This window comes from Vipera ursinii (assembly GCF_947247035.1).
Source record: "Vipera ursinii genome assembly, chromosome: 1".
NCBI classification, from domain to species: domain Eukaryota; kingdom Metazoa; phylum Chordata; class Lepidosauria; order Squamata; family Viperidae; genus Vipera; species Vipera ursinii.
In genome coordinates, this window is record NC_139512.1 from 156530242 (window position 1) to 156557415 (window position 27174).

Consider the following 27174-nt stretch of genomic DNA (forward strand, 5'->3'; position numbering starts at 1 on the left):
CACAATTGCTATATGGTAAACTAAAGCTGTTCAACAGTTTGAATACTTTGTTTTAAAACCTACCAAGCCAATACTAAATACTGTTTCTGCTCCAATCCTTACAGTATTTACATTCAGGATCAAATTACTGTAAATAACTGTACTTCTTGTTCCCTACCACTAACATTTTAGTACTGAAAAAAGAAATAGAAATAGAAATAGCAGAAAATATGTGTTGGGGGAGTATTTATTACTTTTTATTATGTACCTCCTCCTCAAAATTCTGAGTGGTTTACAAGTTCTGTCTGTTGGTCTATCTTCCCCACGAAACATTTAAACATAAACCTGTCCATGCTGTCAAATCTAGGTTAAAAAAATAAAAGCGCCTTCAAAAAAGTATAGCTGAGTTTTACTACTCCAATTCAAAGGCTAGATAATTTTGGAATATCTTTCTGGTCCTGTAGTTTTGTAAAACAACCCATACATTGAGTAGGATTTTAGCTTCTTCAATGAACCATGTTTAGCAATGCACACAAATGCAGCTAAAATTTTTAAATAATCAAAGCTTAGCTTATGGATTCAGTCAGTTTAAATGTAGAAGAGGAAGATGGGATAAGGAGCATTTGATCCTTCTGATTGCATTATCTGGTGTAGCAGTTGAGAGACTTATGTACACTTTAGCCTTACAGAGCGTGTTGTTCGTTTAAGATGCATTTGCATATAATGCTTAGCTAGTATTTTTAGAAAAAAAATGTTTAACAAGCTAACATGGCCTGATTTCACACACACTGCTAAACTGTTACAAATAAATTTCCATTCCACGCCAAACTAAGCGCATTATGGTTCAACATTATATATAAAGGTTAAAGGTTAAATACTGTAATATGAAATAAAATTTGTAATATAAAATCTTCCACGTTACAGTATTTTTCATTTGTCAGTTTCATTTTAGATTAAACTAAAAGAACACATAAGAATACTTTTGATGATCTTTTGCTGTTGCTGCTAAAAAGTGGTTGTTGCGGTATCTAATGCAGTGCTCATATTCTTACTTTTTAAGAATTCAGGGACTGCACAAGTGTTCAGTTTGGTTGCAGAGCGTCGAAAGAAATTTCAGGAGATAATTAATCGCAATACTACTGAAGCCAGCCAGGCTGTTCGACCGAAGTCTTCAATGAAATGGTCTGCTCCTGGTGCAACACCTCAATTAACAACAGCTATTTTAGAAATCAAAGAAAGCATACTGTCTTTGCTCATTAAGCTTCATCATAAACTGTCAGGAAAGCAGAACTCCTACTATCCTCCTTGGTTGGACAACATGGATACTTTAATTCAGCATGAAAACCCAAAATATTTTCATGGCGATGGAATGACTGCTGTAGAAAGGATTTTATTAAAAGCTGCTTTTCAGAGTAGATTAAACAAACACATCATTGAAGAAATATGTAGAAGAGTAACTCCAACTGTGCCACCAAAAAAGATTAGTCCAGCAGAGAAGAAAACTTTGGACAAAGAAGAAAGGTAAGTTTTAAAGTGTGGACAAGAGAAGCATGGTGTTATTATTTTGTTCTTAAACTGTTAATGTTGCCTTATTTTGCATTTGAAAACTTACTGTAAAGAAGTGAGTTGCATGCAAAGACTTCCGTATGGGTAATACAAGTCAGGTTCTAATTTAATCCTTTATTTTATCTTATTTTACAGTTGTACAGTATATTTTCTAGTAATTGGTGGGTTTGACTTGTTTAGATGATAACAAAATCTTAAGTTTCCTTAAAATATTTTAATACATTTCTATCATTTTCCACAAAATATTAATGGCATATCTAGATTTGGATGGAATACAAATTCTTAAACCTAGCATGAGAGCAGAATACAAATTATCTCACTATGGTATTCTTTCAATGCCCCTGAACTCTGCCCTTCTGAACCTGGTGGTGAATGGTTTCATTAATTAGGAGCAAAATTAAACATTATTTGAAATATTTTTTTGTAGGAGATGAGAAGACTGAGCTGGAGGGCAGGTTTAAATGTGTAATTAGTTTGGAGTCATTTCACATCCACAGGAGATCCAAGTCCAGCCCCGCATGAATTCCATTGACCCCATTCTAGTTCCAAATTAGCTTGGACCACTAGTTCTCAGATTCTTGAGTACAGGTGAAGAAAGTCTTAGTGCTTTGCACACAATTCCTGCTCCAGATTATTTGTGCCTGACAATTTTGTAGTTTTGAATGACAGAATAAGATATAGTGAAGCTATAGTAAAAAAAAAAGACAAGAAATTTGCCCCTACATAATGTTTCAGTTAAAGTTAATTCCTGTGTCTGTTCCAATTGCTAGCCACATTGTCAATGGGCATCTAGTAAAATGCAAGCATCTAGAAAAGCATGTGAACATCAGCGGAGACGGGCTGTGGGCTGTCAAGACTTGTGGAGCTGAATGTCTACGAACTGGAACAAAAGTAAATACATGGTGAATGCGAAGTTGGTCAGGGCGCAGTGAAGAATCAGATGAATCAGAAGCAGATATCTGGTTAAAATGGGCAAAGTACAAGAGCTTTTAAGATGGTTGCCTGTATATGAACATATAATACAAAATTGATGTTCTAAGGCAGGGGTGTCAAACTCAATTTCACTGAGGGCCACATCAGCGTTATGGTTGCCTTCAGGGGGCCGGGTGGGCGTGGCCAGGTGGGCGTGACCAAGTGGGCGTGACCGGGTGGGCGTGGCCAGCTCAATGCTGCTCACTCAGCGCAGCTTACTCGAAATGCCTAGGTCAGGAGAGAACAAGTTGCACCAGCTAATTTGATGTGGGGACATTTCATTGCCCCACAAGCTCTTCACCTCCCCAAACATCTGCAGCCAAGCATGTGCAGAGGATGGAAAGGGCCTTCTTCCCAAGCCCAGGCATGATTGGTAGTTTGTTAGCTCAAATGTAGATAGCCTCCTAGTCTCCAAGCTTGGAGAGAGAGAGTGTGTGTGTGTGTGTGTGTGTGTGTGTTTCTTCTTCTGCCTTGACAGATCTCTGGAGAGCAAGAGGAGGCAGGGAGCAGCACTTCCCAGTCCTGCATGAGGGAGGCTGGCCCTTCTTGAAAGGGAAACCCCATTTCCACTCATGCGTGGAAAGGATGCTGGCTGGTTGGAGCAGCCTTCCCTCATGCAGCTTCCCTGCCACCTTATGCTCTTCTCCAGAGATCTTCCCTCAGCAGCGGCCGGCAAAGTAGCTCGCACGCGAAACAAGCCCGGCAGAGGAGCTGGAGCAGCGAGCAAAGACGCCCGGCCTGGATCCGGCAAGGCCCGGCCGAGACGCGTCCCCAGCAGCGGAGCTGCTCCAGCTCCTCTGCCGGGCTTGTTTTGCATGCGAGCTACTTTGCCTGAGGCTGCTGGGGGCGCGTCTCGGCCGGGGCCTTGCAGGATCCGGGCCAGGCACCTCTGCTTGCCCTCAGAAGCACCTGGCCCAGAATTGCATGCGAAAGAAGCCCAGCAGAGGAGCTTCAGCACAGATGCGCCCGCGGGAGCTGAGCCGCTTGTCTCCTCGTTCGGGCGCTGCGGAGGGCGAGCCGAGGCGCCCAGCCCGATCCTGCAGCGCCCCAGCCCAGACGCGCCCGCGAGAGCTGAGCCGTTAATCTCCTCGTTCGGGCGCTGCGGAGGGCGAGCCGAGGCACCCGGCCTGATCCTGCAGCGCCCCAACCCAGATGCGCCCGCGGGAGCTGAGCCGTTAATCTCCTCGTTCGGGCGCTGCGGAGGGCGAGCTGAGGCACCCGGCCTGATCCTGCAGCGCCCCAACCCAGACGCGCCCGCGGGAGCTGAGCCATTAATCTCCTCGTTCGGGCGCTGCGGAGGGCGAGCCGAGGCACCCGGCCTGATCCTGCAGCGCCCCAACCCAGACGCGCCCGCGAGAGCTGAGCCGCTTGTCTCCTCATTCGGGCGCTGCGGAGGGCGAGCCGAGGCGCCCGGCCTGGATCCTGCAAGGCCTGGCCGAGATGCGCCCCCAGCAGCGGAGCCGCTCCTCGCCCTCCGCAGCGCCCGAACGAGATTAATGGCTCAGCTCTCGTGGGCGCGTCTGGACTGGGGCGCTGCAGGATCGGGCCGGGCGCCTCGGCTCGCCCTCCACAGCGCCCGAACGAGATTAACAGCTCAGCTCCCGCGGGCGCTTTTGGGCTGGGGCGCTGCAGGATCAGGCCGGGCGCCTCGGCTCGCCCTCCGCAGCGCCCGAACGAGGAGACAAGCGGCTCAGCTCCCGCAGGCGCATCTGGGCTGGGGCGCTGCAGGATCAGGCCGGGCGCCTCGGCTCACCCTCCGCAGCGCCCGAACGAGGAGATTAACGGCTCAGCTCCCGCGGGCGCGTCTGGGCCGGGCGCCTCGGCTCGCCCTCCGCAGCGCCCGAACGAGGAGATTAATGGCTCAGCTCCCGCGGGCGCCTCTGGGCTGGGGCGCTGCAGGATCGGGCCGGGCGCCTCGGCTCGGCCTCTGCAGCGCCCGAACGAGGAGATTAACGGCTCAGCTCCCGCGGGCGCTTTTGGGCTGGGGCGCTGCAGGATCAGGCCGGGCGCCTCGGCTCGCCCTCCGCAGCGCCCGAACGAGGAGATTAATGGCTCAGCTCCCGCGGGCGCCTCTGGGCTGGGGCGCTGCAGGATCGGGCCGGGCGCCTCGGCTCGCCCTCTGCAGCGCCCGAACGAGGAGATTAATGGCTCAGCTCCCGCGGGTGCCTCTGGGCTGGGGCGCTGCAGGATCGGGCCGGGCGCCTCGGCTCGCCCTCTGCAGCGCCCGAATGAGGAGATTAATAGCTCAGCTCCCGCGGGCGCCTCTGGGCTGGGGCGCTGCAGGATCGGGCCGGGCGCCTCGGCTCGCCCTCCGCAGCGCCCGAACGAGGAGACAAGCGGCTCAGCTCCCGCAGGCGCGTCTGGGCTGGGGCACTGCAGGATCTGGCCGGGCGCCTCGGCTCACCCTCCGCAGCGCCCGAACGAGGAGATGAAACGCCAAAGCATGCCAGCAGAGGTAACAGAGCGGCTCTTTCTCTGGCCTCCTCAAGTCTGCCCCCACCCGCACAGCAAGTAGAAAAAGGTCCCACTCACCTTTCCACTCCTCCTGTTTCTTCCTCCGTTGACTCCACGTGCAGTCCAAAGAAGCAAAGAAGTTTGTAGGAAGTCCCACAAACCAAAGAAGTTCATTCAATCAATTCGAACTTTGAGAGTTGTTTTTTTTTTGTGAGCAGTTTGAATTGATCGATTGAATTTTTTTAGTCCCACTTTTTTTTTGGAACTGGGAGGAGGCTGCCTGGGCTCTGGCCAATGAGCTGTTGAGGGGCTAATGAGCTGCAAATGTTGCTGGGCTCCACCAGCACTTGCCTCCTACTGAGCAGGTGCTCAGCCGGGCCGGCGCCAAGGTGGTGGGGGCCGGACCTTTGTAATTTCTGGGAGAGTTGTGCGGGCCGGATTCAATCATATGGCGGGCCGTTTGTGGCCCGCGGGCCTTGTGTTTGACATGTCTGTTCTAAGGGATAGCTTTTGTGTATGTTTGTGCCTTTGAGTCAGTCTTGACTCCCACCGATTCCATAGGAAAAGTCCTGCAGTTTTCTTGGGAAGGTTTTTTCAGCGGTGGTTTGCCTTTTTCATACAGCTGTGAGAGAGGTCCTAGCCCAAAGTCACCCAGCTGGCTTCGTTTCAATGGTAGGACTAGAAGTCTCCGAGTTTCCAGCCCAGTGCCTTTAACCACTGTACAAATCTGTCTCTCAAAGGAATAGTTACTGATTAGTTATTTGTTGCCTGTCTTTAGAGAGAAGAACTACAGAACCGAATTGAATCGAATATGCATATCCAGTGACAATATCTAAAGATTTGTTAAAAGAGTTTTCCCTTTCTCAGGAGTGAGGGTCATATGGCTGAGGCAAAAGGTCTTCTTTGTGGGAGCTCTCACGCTTTAGCCTAGAAGTCTGTAAAGCTTCCTTGTGATTTTTAGACAGCTTAATTTTAGTGAGCCTTCAACTTTAAATAAATTTTATTGGTGTCCATCTTAGAGTATTATTATTATTATTATTATTATTATTATTATTATTATTATTATTATTATTATTATTATTATTATTAATTATTATTATTATTTCTGTTGTTTTTCATCATTTGGATGTATTTATGCTATAGCTTTTACAATGTTAATGTGTTGTAAGCCTTACAGAATATACTGAGTTCAGTGAGCTATGAAACTGGTAAATATATAAATCTCAATCTCTTGTCTAGCAGCTTTCAGATGTATTAGTTGTTACTGTATCAGCAGCGATCTGAGGAACCTTCCATTTTAATGTAATTGTTTTTAATTTGTCATTACAACAGAGTATTCTCCAAAATTAAAAAAAAAACAACAACGAAAATGCCAGAGAGAAGAGCAGAGGAATTTTGTTGTTGTCATTGATTTGTTGAGTAGGTTAGGCCTTCAAACACTTACGCATACTTCTTTTATGTAAATGGTGCTCGGAGTGACAGAACATTTTACAAACATGGCACAACAATCTCGCGTTGCAATTTAAAAATTCTTCCCTACAGCAGGAATACATCTAGCATCTGCAACTCTGACAATATTCCCAGTAAAAATGAGTGCATGTGTAAGAACTTCAACTCTTTATAATGAGCGCAATCTAAATTTGTAAAAAGTATTTTTACAGTAGTATGGTAGAATATATGCCACTGCCATGTATTTTATTTCGGTAAATACTCACCTGATAGGTTTAGTTTAGTTTATTATTAGACTTATATACCGCCCTTCTCCCGTAGGACTCAGGGCAGTTCACAAGGTTTTTTAAAAGAAAACAATACAACAATTACAAAAATTAAAAACAATTAAAATGATTACATTAACCTTGAATATAAAAATCCCAATTAAAATCCAATTAAACCCCCAATTAATACTCTCAGTCCAGGCCATAAAGCTCAAAGAGTAAGGTCTTCAGGTCCCAGCAGAATGAGCGGAGGTCAGGGGCAGTCCTAAGCTGTACAGGCAGCTGGTTCCAAAGGGCCGGTGCACCCACAGAGAAGGCCCTCCCCCTGGGTATTGTCCGTCGGCAATCTTTTACCAGCGGTACCCTGAGAAGACCTTCCCTATGGGAGCGCACAGGACGAAGGGAGCTTGATGCCGGCAGCAGGTGCTCCCTCAGATATCCCGGACCCATGCCATTTAGGGCTTTATAGGTCATCACCAGCACCTTGAATCTCACCCGGAGGGCAACCGGAAGCCAATGCAGCTCGTGGAGCAGAGGTGTTACGTGGGAGTATCAGGAAACCCCCATCACAAACTGCGCGGCTGCATTCTGCACCAGCTGAAGCCTCCGGGTGGTCCTCAAGGGCAACCCCATGTATAGAGCGTTGCAGTAGTCCAATCGGGAGGTCACAAGCGCATGAGTAAACATCATACTATTTTGGTATAGATAAATTTGCATAAATTGGAAATTTTACAATGGAAAATTGAGTTTCCAGAACACAGAGCCGTATTTCTGATCTGAGTCATGTTGTACAGACATTCTTAGAAGACCTATGCCAATAGAGAACAGATTGTGGCAATGTTGTGTGCTAGATCTTTTATAGTATGTAAAATCATTGCACAGACATAAATATCCAATATGACTTGCTTTATTTCAACTGAACATGAATCACAATAAAGTTCTATCTGTCAGTGCTTCTTGCAACTGCCATCTCTCAGCCAGGATGTTGAGAAGCTCAGCTATTGCTGTTGGTGCTAGAAGAAAAACCAAGCATAAAGAGGCTGGATGACCTATTTTCTAGCTTATTCATCTTAGGCAAACTTGGCATCGCCGGCAGAATTTGTTGCTATAGGAACTAAGGCATAGAAAAGAATTTTGCTGGGTTGCTTTGTAATACTTTCAGTCTTTCTGCGTGGACCCCCTTGGGGCATTGCGGAAAATTACTGACTTGTACTGATTCTGTCAGTTTGTTTCTGTCTCCTTATTAAGGCTTTCTATTTACAGTTAGCCAGTTTAACAAAGACATAGTGGAGGGAGATATCTTGGGAAAATATGAGTTGCCACATATTCTTGATGTAAGTTTCTTTTGAGTGATTACAATTTACTTACGTGCTGAAAACATGTTTAGCCCCCTTCCAGTTTAATACCTCACGATGGTACTATTCCGTATTTGTGGGCACTGTTTTTTAAAATTTATATACAGCGTGTCCTTGTTTTATTTAATGTTTTGTTTTATTGTATTCTATACTGTTTCGAATTATATAACCTGCAATTACATAGTTGGAAGGGGCCATTTAGATTTAGATTTTATTAGATTTATATACCGCCCTTTCCCGAAGGACTCAGGGCGGTTTACAGGGTATTTAAAATCAAACAGTACAAAATACAAAAGTTAAAAAACAATTAAAAAAGATTAAATTATCCCTTAACTAAAAACCTCAGTTAAAAATTCTCAGCCTGGGCCGGAAAGCTCGAAGAGACAGGTCTTCAGGTCCCGGCGAAATGAACGAAGGTCGGGGGCAGTCCTAAGCTCCGCAGGCAGCTGGTTCCAGAGGGCAGGCGCCCCCACAGAGAAGGCCCTCCCCCTGGGTGTTATCCGCCGGCAATCTTTTACCGGTGGCACCCTGAGAAGACCCTCCCTGTGGGAGCGCACAGGACGAAGGGAGCTTGATGCTGGCAGCAGGTGTTCCCTCAGATATCCCGGACCCAAGCCATTTAGGGCTTTATAGGTCATCACCACCAGATTAGGGGTAGGCAATGTTGGCTCTTCAATTCTGGGAGTTGAAGTCCACGAGTCGTAAAAGAGCCAAGGTTGCCTACCCCTGGTTTAGATCAGTAAACCTATCCCTCTCAGTCACAAATTAAACAGTCACAATAGATCCCCATCCAGTCTCTATCTAACACATCCAGAGAAGGAGAATCCACTATATTGTCTCCTTTAGGATGAGACAACTTCAGCAGTCTTTCACATATTTCAAAGATGTAGCTATCAAGCTACCTTGTTCTTCTTTTTTTTTCCTGGTCCTTGTAATGGTATTTGGGAGTGACCTTGGAAGTTAAGGGCAAGAGCTGCAGCAGACTACCAGCATGTAAAAGGTATTTCAGCCCACAGAAGGAGGGAGGGCATTGGAAACATTTCAGAAAGGACACCCCCCCCCATACCAGTTGCCCAGAGAGTAAAAGGAAAGGAGGAAAGAAATACTTTCTATCTTGCAAGATTAGGTTAATTTTTCCTTACAATAAAGATAGTGCTAGCACACCTAGTTGTGCTTTTTGTCTGGGCTACCTTTATCATTCTCATTTGATTTTTTTAAGTTCCCTTGATAATTTTCTAAAGCATATTTTTATGTGGACATAACCGTAAAGTTAGTAAAGGTTTGAGAAAATTTCTGATATCCTTTCAGGCAAAATAACTAATTGGCCTGGATGGTGTTGTGTTTTGATAGCATGCAGTCAGTTGAACAATTGCACCCAAAGGGTACTCATAAATCAGGCATGTCAAACTGCTGGCCCGTGGGCCGGATACGTCACGCCGAAACCGTGCCCACTCCATTGCCAGCAATGGGGGAAAAGTCCCGATACATCACGAGTTTGACATTCCTGTCATAAATGATTTGACATTGCCGTGAGGTAGTCTCAGGTAGAACCCCACAGTTCTCCATCCTTAGCCCAGTACTGTTTGATATTTTTAAAATCATCCAGTGATGAAGCAGAAATTTGCAAGTGGTATTAGGTGTATTGGCTAGAATCCTAAAGAACAAAACCAGCATTTAAAATAGTCAGTGAGATAATGTTTACCTGTGACAAGTATAACATTCTGCACCTGGCTACAGGATGAGGAAACCTGGCTTCACAATGGTGTGTGATAAAATTCTAGGAGTAATATGAGCAAAAAAAGTACAATGCAATTCTGGCCTGTATTAACAAAAACATCACATCCATTTCACAGGAGGAGGTATTATTTCCAGTTGTATTTTTTACTGGTTAGATTACAATTAGAATATTTTACCTGGTTCTGGACTCTGCACATTAAATAAATATGGAAAGGCTGCAGTTTGGTTCAAGGTGTTAAAAGAGAGAGGTATGTTTAACTTACAAAAGAGAAGACTAAATAGAAATACGATAGTGCTCTATAAGTGACATAAGCAAGAGGGATTGTATTTATTCTTGTTGGAATTGAGAGCAGGAGGAAGATCAACAGATTGAATTGAAAAGAAAAGAAAGATACAGGCTGAGCAGTAGGAAAAATTATTGATGGTAATACTTGTTAATAGAATACCTTGAATAGTAGAGTGGAAAACACAGACACACTACTCGTGGGAACTTTTCCAATGGAGGCTGGATGGCCTCCTTTTCAGAATAATTTAAGGATTCTTGCGCTGGTGAAGATGTTGAATCTGATAACAGATTATGGTGATGATGATATCCCTTTAATTGTGTCTGATTCTCATCGATTCTGTGGACCAGCTTTCTCCACATTTTCCTATCTTGAACCACTTCCTTGTTTTATGATCTGGCTGGTGTTGCAGACCCTTTCAAAACAATATACTAGGATTCTAGGGTATTAGCTATTTTGTGTTGTCTGCAATTTTTATAATCAATGTCATTTACTTTTTCATCCAGTGGTATAAATGTTGAGGAATATAGGTCTCATGACCAGCTCCTGTGGCATTTTACTTGATGGCTGATTCCAGTTTGATAGGATACCATTGATTAGTGTCCTTGAATGCAGTTTTCAATCCACTTATGTATTCGTCTAATTGTATGTCTTTCGGCACGTATGCAAATAGCTTGCTAATCAAAATAGCATGCATTGATGTCTTTTGATCTGTTAGTCCTTGAGCTAGTCTATTATTTGGAGCTAAGAACATTTGTCATCTTTCAGGATTTCTCAGAAGTAATGCACAGGTAACGAGTTATTTCTTAACTGAAACCATGAACCTTTCTTGTAATGATAAAGAAGCTCCCATTTTCTGCTTCTGACCTAGCAGGCTAGAAGAGAAAGCAATAAAAGAAAAGTTGAAACACTTGAAAGTGACTTTGGGGCAAAAATAACCTTTCAGATTTGAACAGGAAAAAAATAATGCAAATTTCTTCCCATATCAATCTATAAATAGACCTTATAAATAAATGTCAACAATCACTTTATAATTATCCCCCCTTTTTTATTTCATTAGACGACAAAAGGCCAGGGAACGACAGCAGAAGCTTTTGGCTGAATTTGCATCAAGGCAGAAAAGTTTTATGGAAACTGCTATGGATGTTGGTAAGATGTGCAGTCTGTTTGCATCAGTCATTGTTCTTGACATTGGGAAATGAAGTTAAAAGTCAAATGAGGAAGACTAGAAACTCTTTTGGACTGAAAGGAACAAAGTAGTATCTCCTCTTTAGATTCCATTTTAGAACAAATAGGAAAGAGTAACTATGGAAATAATTGTTTACATTCAAAATGAAGTTCCAGACAAACAGTGATGATGAATCTCTGCTCTAAATATATAAGCAGTTTTGTTTCCATGTTAAACATACATTGAAAAAAGGAATAGGTCTTTATATTTGTTGTAGTAGTTGCATCTGAAGCAGACAAGGATACTTCAGTTTTAGCATGGGCACATTCATTACTGCTCAGCTATTCCTTAAAGGTCCCACACTTTTCTTGAGATTTACACGGTATTGACATGGACTCAGGTAAATATACTTTTGAATTAAGATAGGTGGCAGGATGTGTGATGATGAGTCATCCCTGAGGTGACATCTCCATAATGTTGCCAAAACTAAAACTTGTATTTTCCCGAGTCTTTCATTGCTCCTATGCATGCCCGGGCACAGTAACTGAGGTTGTTGGCTTTAAAATGTTATTTATTTATGTACAGGTAGTCCTTGAGTTACAACAGCAATTAGGATCAGAATTTCTGCCACTAAGCAGTGTAGTCATAAAGCATTATGTCCCATGACCACATGACTTAGCGATAAACAATCCCTGCAGTTCCCCGTCGTGGCTGTCATTAAGTGAGCACTGAGGGTCATTAGGTGAGCACCTCCTTGCAACTTCCTGCCAGCTTCCAAGATCCAAAGTCAGTAGGGAAGCCAACGGGAAGCTGCAAGTCCCCAGACAGCTTGCAAGCAGGCCAGCACCCAGGTAAGTGGCTACCGCTGGGTGGCAGAGCGGGGGAAGGGGTATGCAGGGCAAAGCAGGGTTGGGGTGGCTGCTGCTGGGTGGGGGAGGGTGTGCAAGAGTGTACAAGTGGCTGAGAGGGTGTGGACAAATGCAGCAAGGCTCAGGACTAGTGTATGGGTGGGGAAGATTTACCCAAGCAACTTGCAACCTTCCTTGCTAGCTTCCCTAGTGACTTTGATTGGGAGCAGTTGGCAGGGAAGGCTGCAAATCACAATCACATGACTGCGGGACGCTGCAACTTTTGTAATGGCAAGCCAGTTGCTAAGTGCACAGATCTCAACCACATAACCACGGGGTGCCGGAGCCATGGGAACTTTTGAGGACCTATCATAATCATTACTCATTCAGCACGGTCAAAACTTCGAATGGTGGTGAATCAGTGGCTGTTAATCAAGGATTACCTAAGTGTAATTTATATCTTTATATCTTTAATTCAAAATTAATTAATTAATTCAAAATATAAATTTATATCTTTAATTCAAAACCCATGATGATATTATGTGCACCATCCTGTTTTTCTCCATCACAGTAAACTTATGAAATTGGCTAGGCTTGACTCTCTACCAACACCTTGAATTTAAGCTAAAAACATACAGGTAACCCATGTACCTGGTCACATGCATTCTGGGCCAGTGGTTTTCAAAGGCAGCTGTGTAGTCTTTTTGGAAAAGGGATTTTTCAATAAATTATGTATATTAGAAACTGAAGCTCTCAGTTATAAAAATGAACCCCTTCTTTCTTACTCCAGGCTATAGGAGAGTCTGGGGAGAAATGTATCACCTGTTTTGGACACTCAGTGTAACTATCCTCCAGACTTCTGAAGCATAAGGTTTCTTCTATTTAAATATCTCCCAATTGTCTGATTCAATCCTGGGTTTGAACAAATTACAATGTGTAGCCCTCAGGATAATCTAAAGTATCTGAATCAATATTTTCCAGTCACTCCGAGGATTGTCTTAAAGGGTAGACAGGTAATCCTCGACTTACAACAATTCATTTAGTGACCATTCGAAATTACAACGGCACTGAAAAAAGTGACATGATATTTGTCACACTTAGTGTTGCAGCATCTCCTTGGTCACATATTCAAAATTCAAATGCTTGGCAACTGACTCATATTTACAACTGTTGTAGTGTCTTGGGGTCATGTGATCACCTTTTGCTACTTTCTGATAAGCAAAGTCAAAGGGGAAGCCAGTAACAGTTGTGTTACTAACTTAACAACTGCGGTGATTCGCTTAACAACAGTCTTAAGAAAGGTCATAAAATGGGGCAAAATTCACTTAACGATTGTCTTAGCAAGAGAATTTTTTGGCTTAATTGTGGTTGTAAGTCAAGACTACCTGTACTGTTGTCTTATTTCAAATTATTTGAAATTAAAGGTTTTCCTTGAATTATATTTCCCTTTATTTTAAATAGATCATTTAAAACTAAGTAAATACTTATATTTTAGCTAATTTAATTTACTTTTCAAATCAGTTTATTTAATAAACTTATTTTAAAGGTTTTTTTTTAGCTAATGCCAAATAGAAGTGGTTAGGAGAATGAAATTGGCATTGAAAGAAGGTGGACATGTCTTTTTCTAGATTTCTTGATAATTGTTTTTTGTTTTTTGTAAATGCTCTGCTAACTGCAAATCATCTTGAACTGATTATATATAGTATTATCTCTGCAGAAGGTCTGTGGGTAATTCCCTTGGTAGAGCAGGAAAAATTTTTGCCTGTAACTTCAAAAACTACTTATGGTCAAAGCCAATAAAACTGGATCAGGAGCCTTATTCAACATACAGCAATTTCCTATGTTCTTTCCTTAATCATGTTTGGTTTAGGTCAGGGGTAGGCAACCTTGGCTCTTTTATGACTCGTGGACTTCAACTCCCAGAATTCCTGAGCCAGCATGAGCTACCCCTGGTTTAGGTCTTTAGACAGGAAATTGATGAATTTCAAGTTGTTATAAGGCAAAACAACATGTACTGGTAATAATAATTCATGGCTGGCCAGTTTTTCATTGCTGCCATAAATGATGTCTTTAGAACAGCTGTTCTAAGGGAAAAATTGCATCATTTTGCATAAAACTGTATGACCTTCAAATCTGACTAATATGATCGTATGTGATATATTCAGAAAACTGTAAAATTAATGTGTGAATTTTAGTTATCTGAGAATTCACAAAGAGTATCCATTTAAACTGTAGTGTAGGTAGAGTTGTTTTCCCCCCCAATCTCTTATTAATATTGCATCATTTAGCACGCTCAGTTTCTGACGTAACGCTTTTTGAAAAGTTGAAGGTGAGAAAGAGAGAAACCGCACGGCACCGTTTTAGAACATAAATAGCTTGCACTGGTCTTCTGAGAACACACATGCTATGTTAGACCAACCAATCATTATCCTGCTGATTCTGGGAATTATCTTGATGCTGCAGTTTCATAAGGGCAGCGCTGCTTCCAGTTACACATTGTAAACTCTTTAACTTTTTGGAATATTAACTGTTTTTGGGTGTTTACATTTAAAAGATATGAAAACAGAAAACATTTAACTATCAAATTCTGGAGCAGAGGTATCAAACTCACAACATCATGTGACGTGTTGTAACGTATCGTGACTTTTTTTCCATTGCCGGCACAGTTTCGGCATGACGCATCCGGCCCGCAGGCTGGCAGTTTGACACCCCTGTTCTGGAGGATCAGAAAGGTCTGTGTTTGTTCCAATAATCCAGGACTGCCTGTTGTTGTTTCTAAACACACACACAAACACAAACACAAACACACACACACACACACACGTTTGCTGAAAGTTCTCTTGATCTCCCAAACTGCAATAACTAGTAACTATTCTGTATATTTATTTTCTATTTATTTGAATACAAGGTAGACATTGGCGATATATTGTCTGGTCTGGTGCTAAAATGCCAAATAAGAGTAACTCTGGATTACTGAAAATGGGAACTTCTCAAAATAAATCAGTTCATAAAAACAATTAAGATTAATGCTGTGAATTTTGTTTTGGAGTTCTTCAGCTAATTAAGTAAATGTACACATGATCTTAAGTTTAGCTGAGCTAAACCTGAAAGATATTGGGCATTCAAAGCGTTAATTTAAATACAGGAGTATTATGGCTTATTTTTTAAAAAATGTATATTGTAAAATGAGAGCCACTTTGGCCCAGTGGTTAAGACACCATGCTAGAAAGCAGGAGACCATGAGTTCATGGTTTCAGTAGTCATCTTATTTCATTTCATTCTTTATCTATTCCGATGCACTGATGGCTCTTGTCGGATATAGTTTACAATAGTTCTCTTTTACTCTGCTGGCCTCAGCCATCTGTCTATCTTGGAAAGTTCTGTTCCACTAGTGCCAATACTTCAGCTCTATGGCTCAGATGGCTTTGTTATTTTGTCTTTGGGAAGGGTCACATAGTGGGCTCCTGCAAACATTGCCAGGCTTTTATTAAGCAGGCCTACTGTAGTTAGTCATTCCATTTGTTAGTCACTCTGTGAGAACAAATCCTAAGGGCAGCAGATCCCTGAAGCCACTAACAATGAGTCAGAGATATTAATTGAACTTTTGAAGATCTTCTCCAAGGTCATACTATCCAGGCTGTATCAAACAGCATGACTGTTACCCAATAAATAAGCAAACAAGATGAAATGAAGTCTATGCCACATTTGAATCTTATTTTTCAGCTTTGACATTAGCATTCAGTTGTCATCTTGGCGATTTGCGTGCTGATATCTTCACAGTGTCCTGGTTGACCAACTCAGCTATATTTGGTTGACCACTCATGCTGTGTACTACAGTTACATATGAACCTAATAAGTCCATTATGTTGCAAAATCTAATAAATAAATTTTCCAACATTGCAGAACTAAAATACATACCAGGCTCCCAGGCTGTTCTTATAGCCTGTTACAACCAACACTTTTAAAAGCATGGAGATGATGTATTGCATCGGTAAGGTCTGACCGTAAAAAAACATCCTCCAGGGGAAAGCAATAAACTTCACATTATAATAGTTCAAATTGCAATTAATTTTCCCTATTCAGTCTTATTTCTCCATTCTTTAGAATCACCAGATGCTGATATTGCTATGGAGATTGCAACAGCAGAAGAACATGTTTCTGAAGCCATCTATGATTGTGTTATTTGTGGCCAAAGTGGCCCTTCTACTGAAGAGCGACCAACAGGATTAGTTGTTTTCTTACAAGCTTCTTCAGGTATGGCTTCAAAATCAAACTCTAGTGGCACCAACAGATTAGTGAGATGAAGAATATATTTGTCTAAGAATATTTGCTACTGTACTGCAAAGGAACTAATAAGGAGAATGAGAGGCAAGGCACATACCTCTTTATACGCAGATATAAATTATCCAAGTTCTCACTTATTAGAGAATAGAAACATTAGGTTAAATAAAATATAAGAGTACAATTAGGTTAAATAAAAATTAAGAGTACAATTTATGTATGTGTGTGTGTGAATGAAGAGAAAGGCATTAATACAAATAATATTTTAACTGCTTGTTAAAATAAAATGTAACATTTTCTTGATCGTATTGGCTTGATAATATAATATCCATACAACAAATAGTTATTGTTCAGTGCAAGTATTTTAATCAGTTCTGTGACTCTTAACTCACTTACCCTGCATGGATGGGCACTTTAATTCTGTTTTGTGATATGCTGTAAATATCTTCTCTCTTTCTCCCTCTCCTCTTCCTCCTCCTCCCCCCCTCTCTCTACCTCTCCCTCTCCCTCTCTCTGTCTCTCTCTCCCTGTCTAGTTTTGGGGCAGTGCCGTAATACTACTGAGCCTAAGAAGTTACCAACATCTGAAAAGGAACAAATATATCCTAATGATACTTGTGCGGCAATATTTGAAACACGCCTTGCAACTTTACAGCAGTTCTTTAAAGATGTACGTAGATTTTGTAGCTGCATGGTGGAAGACTACTCCATTTGTTTTCTTGTATTGAACTTATTTAGAACTAGAGTTTATGTTATAAAAGTTTTGCAAGGATGATTTTGTTGAAGGAAATCTCGTCACATTCCTTTCCTGATCTGGAACCATTCTGCTTCATTATGTTCTGCTCACATGCTGAATATATGTTGAGACAAGCCAGTTTGGAAAAAGGTAACTGTGGTTTTAAAGTTAGAGGAACAAACATAAATAACCTGCACTATTCCGGGAACTCTCCTTTAATAGCGGAAAATGCCAAAAACTGCAAATGAGCAGGAAGCTCTAGTAATGAAAGTCAAGGAATATATTGAAAAAGTAGGACTACAACTAAATGACAGCAATACAACAAACAGGCATGGAACTGGTTAGAACAACATTAAAGTTGACATAGAATGGTGGATAATTTTTGCTTTTGGCGCTGTGCTTTCAACAGTAAGGGAATCAGTTGTCAAGAAATATACAACAGATTTGTAACCATAAAGGTCTTGGAAAAGATGCTCAGGAGTCTATATCAAATAGTTAGAACAGTGTAGATAATGGCTTTCTTGTGATGCAGCTATGCATGCAGAAGTTGGAATTTAAAGAAGCAGGATATAAAGTATAAATACTTCTGAATATTAGCGTTGGAGAATGGTCTTCAGAATACAACGGATAGCCAGGAACATAAATAAATGGATCATAAAATAAAGCAATCTAGAATTCTCAAGACACAAATGACAAAGTATTATATTTTGGATATTATGCAAAAGTTCTGTAATATTTAGTCTAAAGCAACAGACCAAAAGTTCAAGTCCCGCCTTGGCCATTAGCAGTGGGCTAATGCCTCCTTAAGTAACACCAGCTGCCTGCAATTAATGCAGGTTCGCATCCCACCAGGCTCAAGGTTGACTCAGCCTTCCATCCTTCCGAGGTAGGTAAAATGAGGACCCAGATTGTTGGGGGCAATTAAGCTGACTTTGTAATAATGCTGCTTGGGATGTGTGTGAAAGCCCTAATAAGCAGGCATATACATAGAATGAAGGCTACTGCTAAGCTTGTAAGCCGCTCTGAGTCTTCGGAGAAGGGCGGGATATAAATGGAATTAAAAAAAAAAAAGTCAGCTGGGAGACCATGGGCCAGTCACTTTCTCTCAACCCAACTCATCTCACTGAGTTTTTGATATGGGGAAAATAAGTGGAGAAAGGTGTGTGGGATATATTCACCACCTTGAATTATTTATAAAAACAAAGGTAGGAAATAAACAAAATCACCAGCAGCAGGGTGGGTGGACTCAATTACAACAGCAGTGAATACACTATTGAGAGATTTAAAAAGCTAGATGCAGGACAGATTATCTTGGAGAAATTTTATGTATGAAGAAACTATACTAAGAGTCAACATGTCAGCACTTAAATGAAGCTACATTAATTATCTCTTTAATAGAGTCTTGTGTAATTTCTTCAAAAACTTGAAACTAATCTATACATTAATATTTATGGACTCAAATGATTGTGCTTTCTAGAAAATTAGTTGCTAAAGTAATTATAGCGAGAAAAATAAATAAATTTTGGTTAGAAGAAAAATGTATACCTCTGAAATCCTTTGAATTGTCTGCTGAAATGCTCTGAACAGTAAAAATAAATCCTGTTGCTAATTTCCTTAACAGTATATATAATTATAATAGTATATATAATTAAAATTATTAAGGAAGGTTTCAAGAGATAATTTTAATTAGTTACAAATTTGTTTTTAAAATGTTAAAGCTTTACTCTGTGTTGAAAATTGTATTCCAAATGCAACCGCTATTACTCAGTGTATATAATAATAATGTTTTCTAGGCTAATTTCTGTAGTAATAACAACACTTATAACTGTAACAGTTCTGGGATTTCTGTGAGGGCATTTATGATGAGAATTGTGGCTGGATGCTGGACCCAGGTTGGCGAATCTCTCTAGAGGAAGGCAAGATTGTTGAGATTATTCAAGTGATTCCAGAAGCCACCATTCATGAGCAGATTATTTTGTGATCGGTTTATGAATTGAATGACTAGGAATCTGGATTCCATCAAGCTGGCCCTTGTAATGTAGCCTTTTATGGACATTAAGCTCAACCAAGTCATGTTTGTTAATCACTCTTTGGATTTCTTTTTTTTATTGTACTAGAAAAATTAATACCTTTCAGACTGGTAAAGTTTTACTGTATTTGTCAGCTGAAGGCCCTTCTCCTTAGAGGAAGGGTGTCAAACTTGCCATGTCACGTGACGAGTCACGACATATCACGACTTTTTCCCCAGTGCTGGAGCTGGGATGGGCGCAGTTTTGGCATGATTCATCCGACCCGTGGGCGGGCTGTTTGACACCCCTGCCTTAGAGGAAAGTAGCATAAATGTGATTTTTAAAGTTTTGTAAATATATGGATTTTTTTTAATTATGCAGCAAAAGGGTGCTTAGAATGTGGATTTTGGAAAGTTAACAGATTTGGAATTATAGCTTTGAATTATTGTTGTTGTTGTTGTTGTTGTTGTGTTGTAATGAAGTTGCCGAACTAGAACAAGTTGCAACGGATAATTTTGAAATTATTTTGAAGGAGGTTTTAAATATGATAAGCAATGAGAAGAAAATGGAGAAAGATATGGGCACACAAATGGAACTGACGGATAATTTACTCCTTATTGAACCAAGAAACTGACTTGGATAACTTTTTCTTACTGGAAAAAAGAGAGCTCTGTTATTTCTTGAAGGATTTTATTAGGTGACAAACAAAAAGAGAAACTTTAATTATTGGATATGCAAAAGAAATCTGTTATAAGTTGTGAAAGATTTCTGGTTTAAAAAAAACTAGTTCTGGGACTCATTTTGAAGGGGTTAAAATAAGATTCTTAAAACAGGGAAGGAATATAAGAGTTAAAAGTAAAATAATGTGGTTTGCTGAACTTTTGTTGACAAAGCTTTGGGATTTTTTTTTTACTGAAGAGATGAACTATGGGGCTGAAGACAAATTATATTGTATTTAGAAATTGATAAGCTTTTAAAATTGTCTACTGAGCTAAAGGGGGATGTTACTTTATTTTCTTTTTTTTTCTCCCTTTCTTTTTCAAACTTTTTTGTAATACTTTTTTTGTAATTTGTATTTGTTTTTATTCTTTTCACTCATAATACAGTACAATTATTTAGTAACCACAGCAGTCCTTTTTAGATTTAACAGTGTCTATACCATTCTTGCTCATTAATAAAAATATGAATACCTTAATGAATTAGTGTCCTGTATTTTAAAGTAATGATGTATCCACGTGTATTATCTTAAACGTAATGCTTTACTGTTTAGAGTTCTTGTCTGCAATCAGTATCGATTGGCTGGGAAGGAGGTGTATATGTGCAAACATGTGGCCATACATTACACATAGATTGTCATAAATCCTACATGGAATCTCTACGGGTAAGACAAAATGAAAAGTTTCTTTTATAACATTTTTTATTCATTATGAGAAGTTTCCAGTAGATATTGGTGAAACTTCGGTGAACTTTTAATGTATAAGAAATGAAATCCACATTTATAAACATGCTGCAGTACTTCATCCATTTCATAAACAACACAGTTACAATTATAAATGTTTGCCATTTCTGAAATTCACTTATTTTGTTGTTTCTTTTAGAATGATCAGGTTCTCCAAGGTTTTGCTGTGGACAAGGGAGAATTTACCTGTCCTCTGTGTAGGCAGTTTGCCAACAGTGTCCTTCCATGTTATCCTGGCAACAATGTAGAGCGAAATCTTTCTCAGTGTCACAGTACCAAGAATATGCAGGAGCTCATCAAGGAGGTGGAAGAACTTCAAGAGCAGCTGGGAACTTTCCCAGTAAGCATCAGTGTAAGGCAGAAAGATCCTTTGTTAATTTGTCTTTCCATCTTCTTTCTGTTTCTCTCCTCATAATTCATCACCTGTTTGGTAAAATTTCAAAAGTTGAACATTCTCTACCATTTCTCCATTAAATGCAAATGTTTCAGGAAAATTAATGTTTCAAATAGATAGATTCAATTATATCACCTTTAAAATAAAGTTACGGTTATCTCAGCATTTTGCTGTTGAATTTTAACATAAGTATTTATTGATTATTAAATCCATGCTTTCCAGCTTCTTTTTATAGAACTAAATCATATTTCAAGCAGTGTTGTAATGGTGTAAAAATGACTGCATTTATGACTGAAAACTATTTAAAATCTTCCAGTTTAGAAGGTTTATCATTATGGATTATTCATTTTATCATAACCTTTTATATATAGTTTTCTATTTTGAAGCTTTATAATGACATTCACTTTCGTTTATAAACTTTGGGCTCCAATTTACCCAAATCTGCCTGGAAATAAATTACAATTCTATACTTTTGAGCAGATATTACAATACTGATTAATATGTTCCAGTTAATACGTTTTAGTTTTTTCTATTTCTTCTTACTTTGTACTGCTTAGCTTTTAAAAGAATATAGCCTATTTTTTATTAAAGTGAACTTTATGTTTTGTATTCAATCACATGTGCTGATTTCAGAAACAATAACACAACAAAAATATAAATTATGTCTAATCTTAATGAAAGGCTAGCATGTTGGAAGTGTTTGTTTAAAATATCTCTGTCAGTGAACTCCAGTGAATACTTTATTGAATAGCTAAGAGTTTGTTGAGCATCTCTCTGTTAAGGTTTAATGTAATATTGCAAAATTCTATTTAATGTTTCACCGTCTTATATTTGCAGAACTCTTTGTCTTGTGTTTTTTCTGTTACTGCTGCTGGTTTTGCTAAACATATTCAAGCCCTCTTTTCTTTAACAGTCAGAAACCAATTTAAGTAAAGAAATGGAGTCAGTGATGAAAGATATCAAAAATACTACCCAGAAAAAATATACTGACTACAGCAAGACTCCTGGATCACCAGACAATGATTTTCTTTTCATGTACTCTGTAGCCAGGTGGGTAAAGCACTGTTCTAAAGATTGCTTCTGTTTGTCACTCATTCGGGTTGCATTAATGAACAACCCTCAACTTACAAGTTTATGGTATGAGGAAATGTGGGTGCAACAATGAATAAACGGGGATTGATGAACTTACCAAGCATTTCCCACATAACCTTGGTAATAAAAACCAAAAACAATTCAAAAATTTTGTATCAGACCATGTCTAATTTATTTACTTCAACAGATTTTATCCTCAAACTATCGCTCAAACACTTCTTATATTTTTAATGATTTTATTGTTTTTTTGTGAGTCACCCAGGATTCTGGTAAATATGACGGAACGGCTATATAAGTTTTTAAATAAAATAAACATGTCCCAGAGGATTCTATTAAAGAGCCCTTTGACTTTGGAAAAACCTTCACTGGGTAGATAGAGTTGCAGGGAAAAGAGTATTGCCATCACAATTGTAGCTTGATAATATGCAGTTATTACAGAAGTATTACAAATTCCGATTTCTAGTAATTCTTATAGCCTGCCCCATGTGTTCAGAATGGATGCTTGGTTACTTTTTGTAGCTTTTCTTGACATTGTGATTATTATTATTTTTTATTTTGACACCATTAGGTACTCTGAAAATCAGTAGAATTATCTCAGGGCATACTTGCACATGATACATCAGTTATTAATGCATGTGAGTATTTCAGGAAGATAGTAACCTTTTCTTGAGCCTTCAAGAAGACAGTAAAGCTATGAAGAACGGTGATTTTTCTAAGCTGATGAATGGTTGTATACTTTGACCTTTGTAAAAGTAATAAGAACTAAATTTAGTTTATGAGTTTTTTGGTTGTTACTTATTCGTACACTGGGATTTTTCTTAAAAGGTTTCAGAAAGTTCTTTTTTCGTGTTATTGGACTTTACATCTTTTAAAGGTCATATACTCCAACCGTTTGCAACAAGAAAAAATGATTTCTGCAAAACATGTTAACCAAGAATGAGATTATAGTACTATAATATAAATATAAATTATATATATGTATGTATGTATGTATATGTATATGTATATATATATGTATGTATAAAATTGTCCGAGGACGTCTCCGTGGTCATGTGGCTGGCATGACTAGACACCAAAGGCGCATGGAACGCTGTTACCTTCCCACCGTAGTGGTCCCTATTTTTTCTACTTGCATTTTTACGTGCTTTCGAACTGCTAGGTTGTTTACTTGTTTCTCTTACTAAAAGTGGTGGGCTGATCCCACTCATTCAAAATCATTATATAGATGTCACCCGATACCTGACAGGTAGTTTCACTGTATTGAAAAAAATTCTAGAAATGATCACGCAAATATGTTGCTTTGGTTAAGGAAGAAAGCTTTTTATTTGGAAGGTAGAATGACTGAAGAGGACAGAGGGCAAAATCCCAAGAGATTTAAGAAAAACCTTTGGGTTCTTCCCCAGTTAACATCTAATAGCCATTTCACCAGACCACAGCAGAGGGAGTGACAGGAAGCAGGGCCAATCTTACTAGCTCAGTTGAGAGAGCACAGCCCTGTTATTTTTTCTTTGGGGCAGCTTTGTTTTCCTTTCCCCTCCTAACTCATCTCTTTCTGTGCAGTCTTTTTCAAGGACAGGGACCACCTTTTGTTATTTCTCAGGAATCAATAATGTCTTTGTTTTAGGGAACGGTTGCTGGAATTGGGTATGTGTAGTTTAACGAAGAGAAGAGTGAGGGGTGACATGATAGCAGTGTTCCAATATCTCAGGGGCTGCCACAAAGAAGAGGGAGTCAAGCTATTCTCCAAAGCACCTGAAAGCAGGACAAGAAGCAACGGATGGAAACTAGTCAAGGAGAGAAGCAACCTAGAACTAAGGAGAAACTTCCTGACAGTTAGAACAATTAACCAGTGGAACAACCTGCCTCCAGAAGTGGTGAATGCTCCAACACTGGAGGTTTTTAAGAAGAGACTGGACAGCCATTTGCCTGAAATGGTATAGGGTTTCCTGCCTGAGCAGGGGGTTGGACTAGATGACCTCCAAGGTCCCTTCCAACTTCTTCTTCTTCTTCTTCTTCTTCTTCTTCTTCTTCTTCTTCTTCTTCTTCTTCTTCTTCTTCTTCTTCTTCTTCTTCTTCTTCTTCTTCTTCTTCTTCTTCTTAACAACAGTGGGTTACTACCATTCCTTTAAAGAAAACTGAAGAGATTTCAGGAAATAAGTATTTTAATATTCATCTAGTTATCTAAGGTGTGATTTGCATTTTTTTCCTGTTCACTAATATGAAATCTGTGTCACAGCTTTGCTGTTAAGTTTTTAGAAATTCAGCAAGTGCTGTAAATTGCCTGAAGAGTGGAAAATTCCCTAGTCATGTGGCTGGCCTTATCAGCAGCAACCAGATGGAGCTCAAAGCCCAAACATTTTCACTGTTAAATTGCTTTTTCTCAATGTAAGGAGGATTAAAGCCTTCCTTCAAAAAATGGTGACATAAGCTGCAAACTCAAATAATATTATTATTTGAAATGCTACTATTTTAGTAATGTGAATATGTTTTAACAAACATTTTGTACAAAAAGAGTTCTTTTCTGACATATGCCATTGGTATTTTTGCAAAATAGTTTATACTCGATGAAATCCTTCCAAGTGCTTTACATTATTTGGATTAGTTATGCTGTATCTCAGGGATGGGCAATCTGGTGCCCTGCAAATATTGCCGATTTCAATTACCATCTGCCGCTCATTTGTACAGCAACTGGAGGAGTTAAAGTTCACCTTTGTAGGGTACCAAATTGCTTTTACCCTGATAGCAGTAGCATTTAGATTTATATACCGCTCCATGGTACTTTACAGCACTCTCTGGGCAGTTTACAATACCGAAGCATTATTTACATATTTTCTCAAACAATCTGGGTCCTCATTTTACCGACCTCAGAAGAATGGAAGGCCGAGTTAATATTCAGCCTCATCAGGATCAAGCTTCAAGCTGTGGACAGAGTCTGCCTGCAATACTGCATTCTGACCACTTTAACCACTGCGCCACCAGGGTTCCCTTTATCCTGATGCAGGGCAAAGCAGTAGTTTTGTAGTTCCAGACTGCCTTTTTTAATTTTTTGTTTTCAGTCAAGAGCTGTAGGAATCTGGGCAATATTTTAATTATACAACTGGCTGATGGGATGATGACCTTTTTGGCTGCACAAAACAGGGAGTGGGAGAATTTACGCTTCAACGTAATACCACAGTTTAGTACGGCATGCATACTCTGTCATTTTCTTGCTCCCTTTCATTTGGGGGTACAATTTTACAGATAGATTGAACAATTGTTTTAGAGCTTGTAAATAATTGAAATAAGGCTATTCCCTTCCTGTTTATTCAGGACAAACTTGGAACTTGAACTGGTTCACCGGGGAGGCAACCTGTGCCTAGGGGGTGCAAGCACAGCTGGAAAGAGATCCTGTTTACGTATGTATATTTAGATTTTATATAATTTAGCTAGTTTAAGTAATTCATACTGGAGCCAACTTAAAATAATTCGAGCAACCTTTAAAGAGTTTGATTGTATTTTTTATCCATTAGTTTAATTGGTTAGACTTGTGTACAATTTCTTTGTCCTCAAGAATGTGGTCTCTGTACAAGTCAAGAACATTGCTGAATATAAATTGCATATCAAATTTCCATTCCGAAATAATCCTTAGCAAAAACCACTCCTTGAGTTACTGATCAAGAAGATGAGGTGATTTTTGTTTACCAGGCATTATTTGATCTCCAACCTGACTTTGAAATTGCTCACTGTTGGATAAGGAGACAACAGAATGGTAGCTGACTGACTCATCAATAGATGGATAAAAAAAAACTTCCTTTAATTACCTACTTTAAAAAAAATGTGTCACTCTCAATCTCCCTTTTTTTAGCTTTTTCTTAACTGAACTGCACTTTTTTCGAAAGAAAAAAATCCAGTTTGATGTCTTGTCACATTTATGTGTCTCTTAATATGATAACTAAGAGAAACAAATTTCTCTTCAGAGAAATTACATACAAACACACACACACTTCTGAAGTTTGCTGGGAAAGGGGATAACAATCTTAATATTGTTTATCTAATATAATTTTATTAAGCATATTAGGAGTATAAAGTGAAAATGCAAATAGTGGAGAAAGGGGAAAGAGAGAAGTGAAGGATGAAGGGGAAAAAGCATTAACTTTTCAGCAGTAGAATGAACAATTACATTACAGCCTCAACTTCTTACTTCTCATATACTAGACATTTTTCTAACAAAAAACCTTGTCTAATCAATAAATCACAAAGTTAAGCAAGTTTCATTTTTTTTCTATCTCAAGCCCAAAATCTAGAAGTGATTTCCAGATAGTTAGATGTATTTTAGTTGTTGATTAAAGCAGTTAATATGACCATCTCTCTTCTATTATTCTTCCATTGTGGGAATTAATATATCTTCATTTTTCTGCATAAAGCATTCCCGCTGTGATCAGTGGGTATAACAACAGTTCCATTTTTTCAGGTTCTTTGTCCATTAATCCTAGAAGAAAAGTCTCTGGTTTAATTTGTATATTTATTTTAAGAACCTTCTATATTAAAATATGAATTTTACCCTAATATTTCTTTGCTTTGTCACAAGTCCACCAAAGATAGTAGAAAATTCGTTCTTTATATTTATGTTTCCAACATACATTTGAAGTACCTTTATAAATCTTTGTCAATTTATTAAATACCAACAGTACATTTTATAGAAAAAATATTTTAAATTATAGTTCAATGTAAATTTTAAGCCCTTTGCCCACCTCTGTTCCCGTTGTTCCAGCATTATACCCAAAATTCTTTACCCATTAAATCATACATTCCTTCACATATTCAGTTTCAATAAGAGATTATAAATCTTGGTAATAACCTGTTCATCATTACCACAAAATACAATTTCAAATTCATTTTTTGCAAGGTCAAACCCATAACATTTTGTCTACTTTAAATCTTTCTTTCAATTGTGTCTATGTGAGCCAATTATAGACACATCCTTCTAACTAACTCCACCTTGATTAAAAATTATTCTCTGACCATAAGTCCATCAGTCTGGGCTTGACATCATTTCTTTTCTGCAAAAAGCCTGAGATGATACCCAAAGAGGTACCTTCATAGGGAATTTTATTTTATATTTATTACCAACCCTTAGGGTGGCATGG

At 39.4% G+C, this 27174-nt stretch overlaps 1 protein-coding gene across 1 annotated transcript in view; it reads left to right on the plus strand.

The window, feature by feature from the left end:
• Window positions 1-27174, plus strand: part of LOC310643453 (E3 ubiquitin-protein ligase UBR3-like) — a gene marked incomplete at its 5' end in the record, with an annotated part of 115922 nt that overhangs the window by 57734 nt on the left and 31014 nt on the right. Inside the window, 8 exons of the mRNA XM_083367884.1 lie at window positions 1040-1500; window positions 11123-11211; window positions 16183-16332; window positions 16895-17028; window positions 20374-20484; window positions 20702-20914; window positions 21870-22006; window positions 25358-25443. Coding sequence (XP_083224010.1) covers window positions 1040-1500; window positions 11123-11211; window positions 16183-16332; window positions 16895-17028; window positions 20374-20484; window positions 20702-20914; window positions 21870-22006; window positions 25358-25443 — 1381 coding nt within the window. The remainder of the gene's footprint in view (window positions 1-1039; window positions 1501-11122; window positions 11212-16182; window positions 16333-16894; window positions 17029-20373; window positions 20485-20701; window positions 20915-21869; window positions 22007-25357; window positions 25444-27174) is intronic.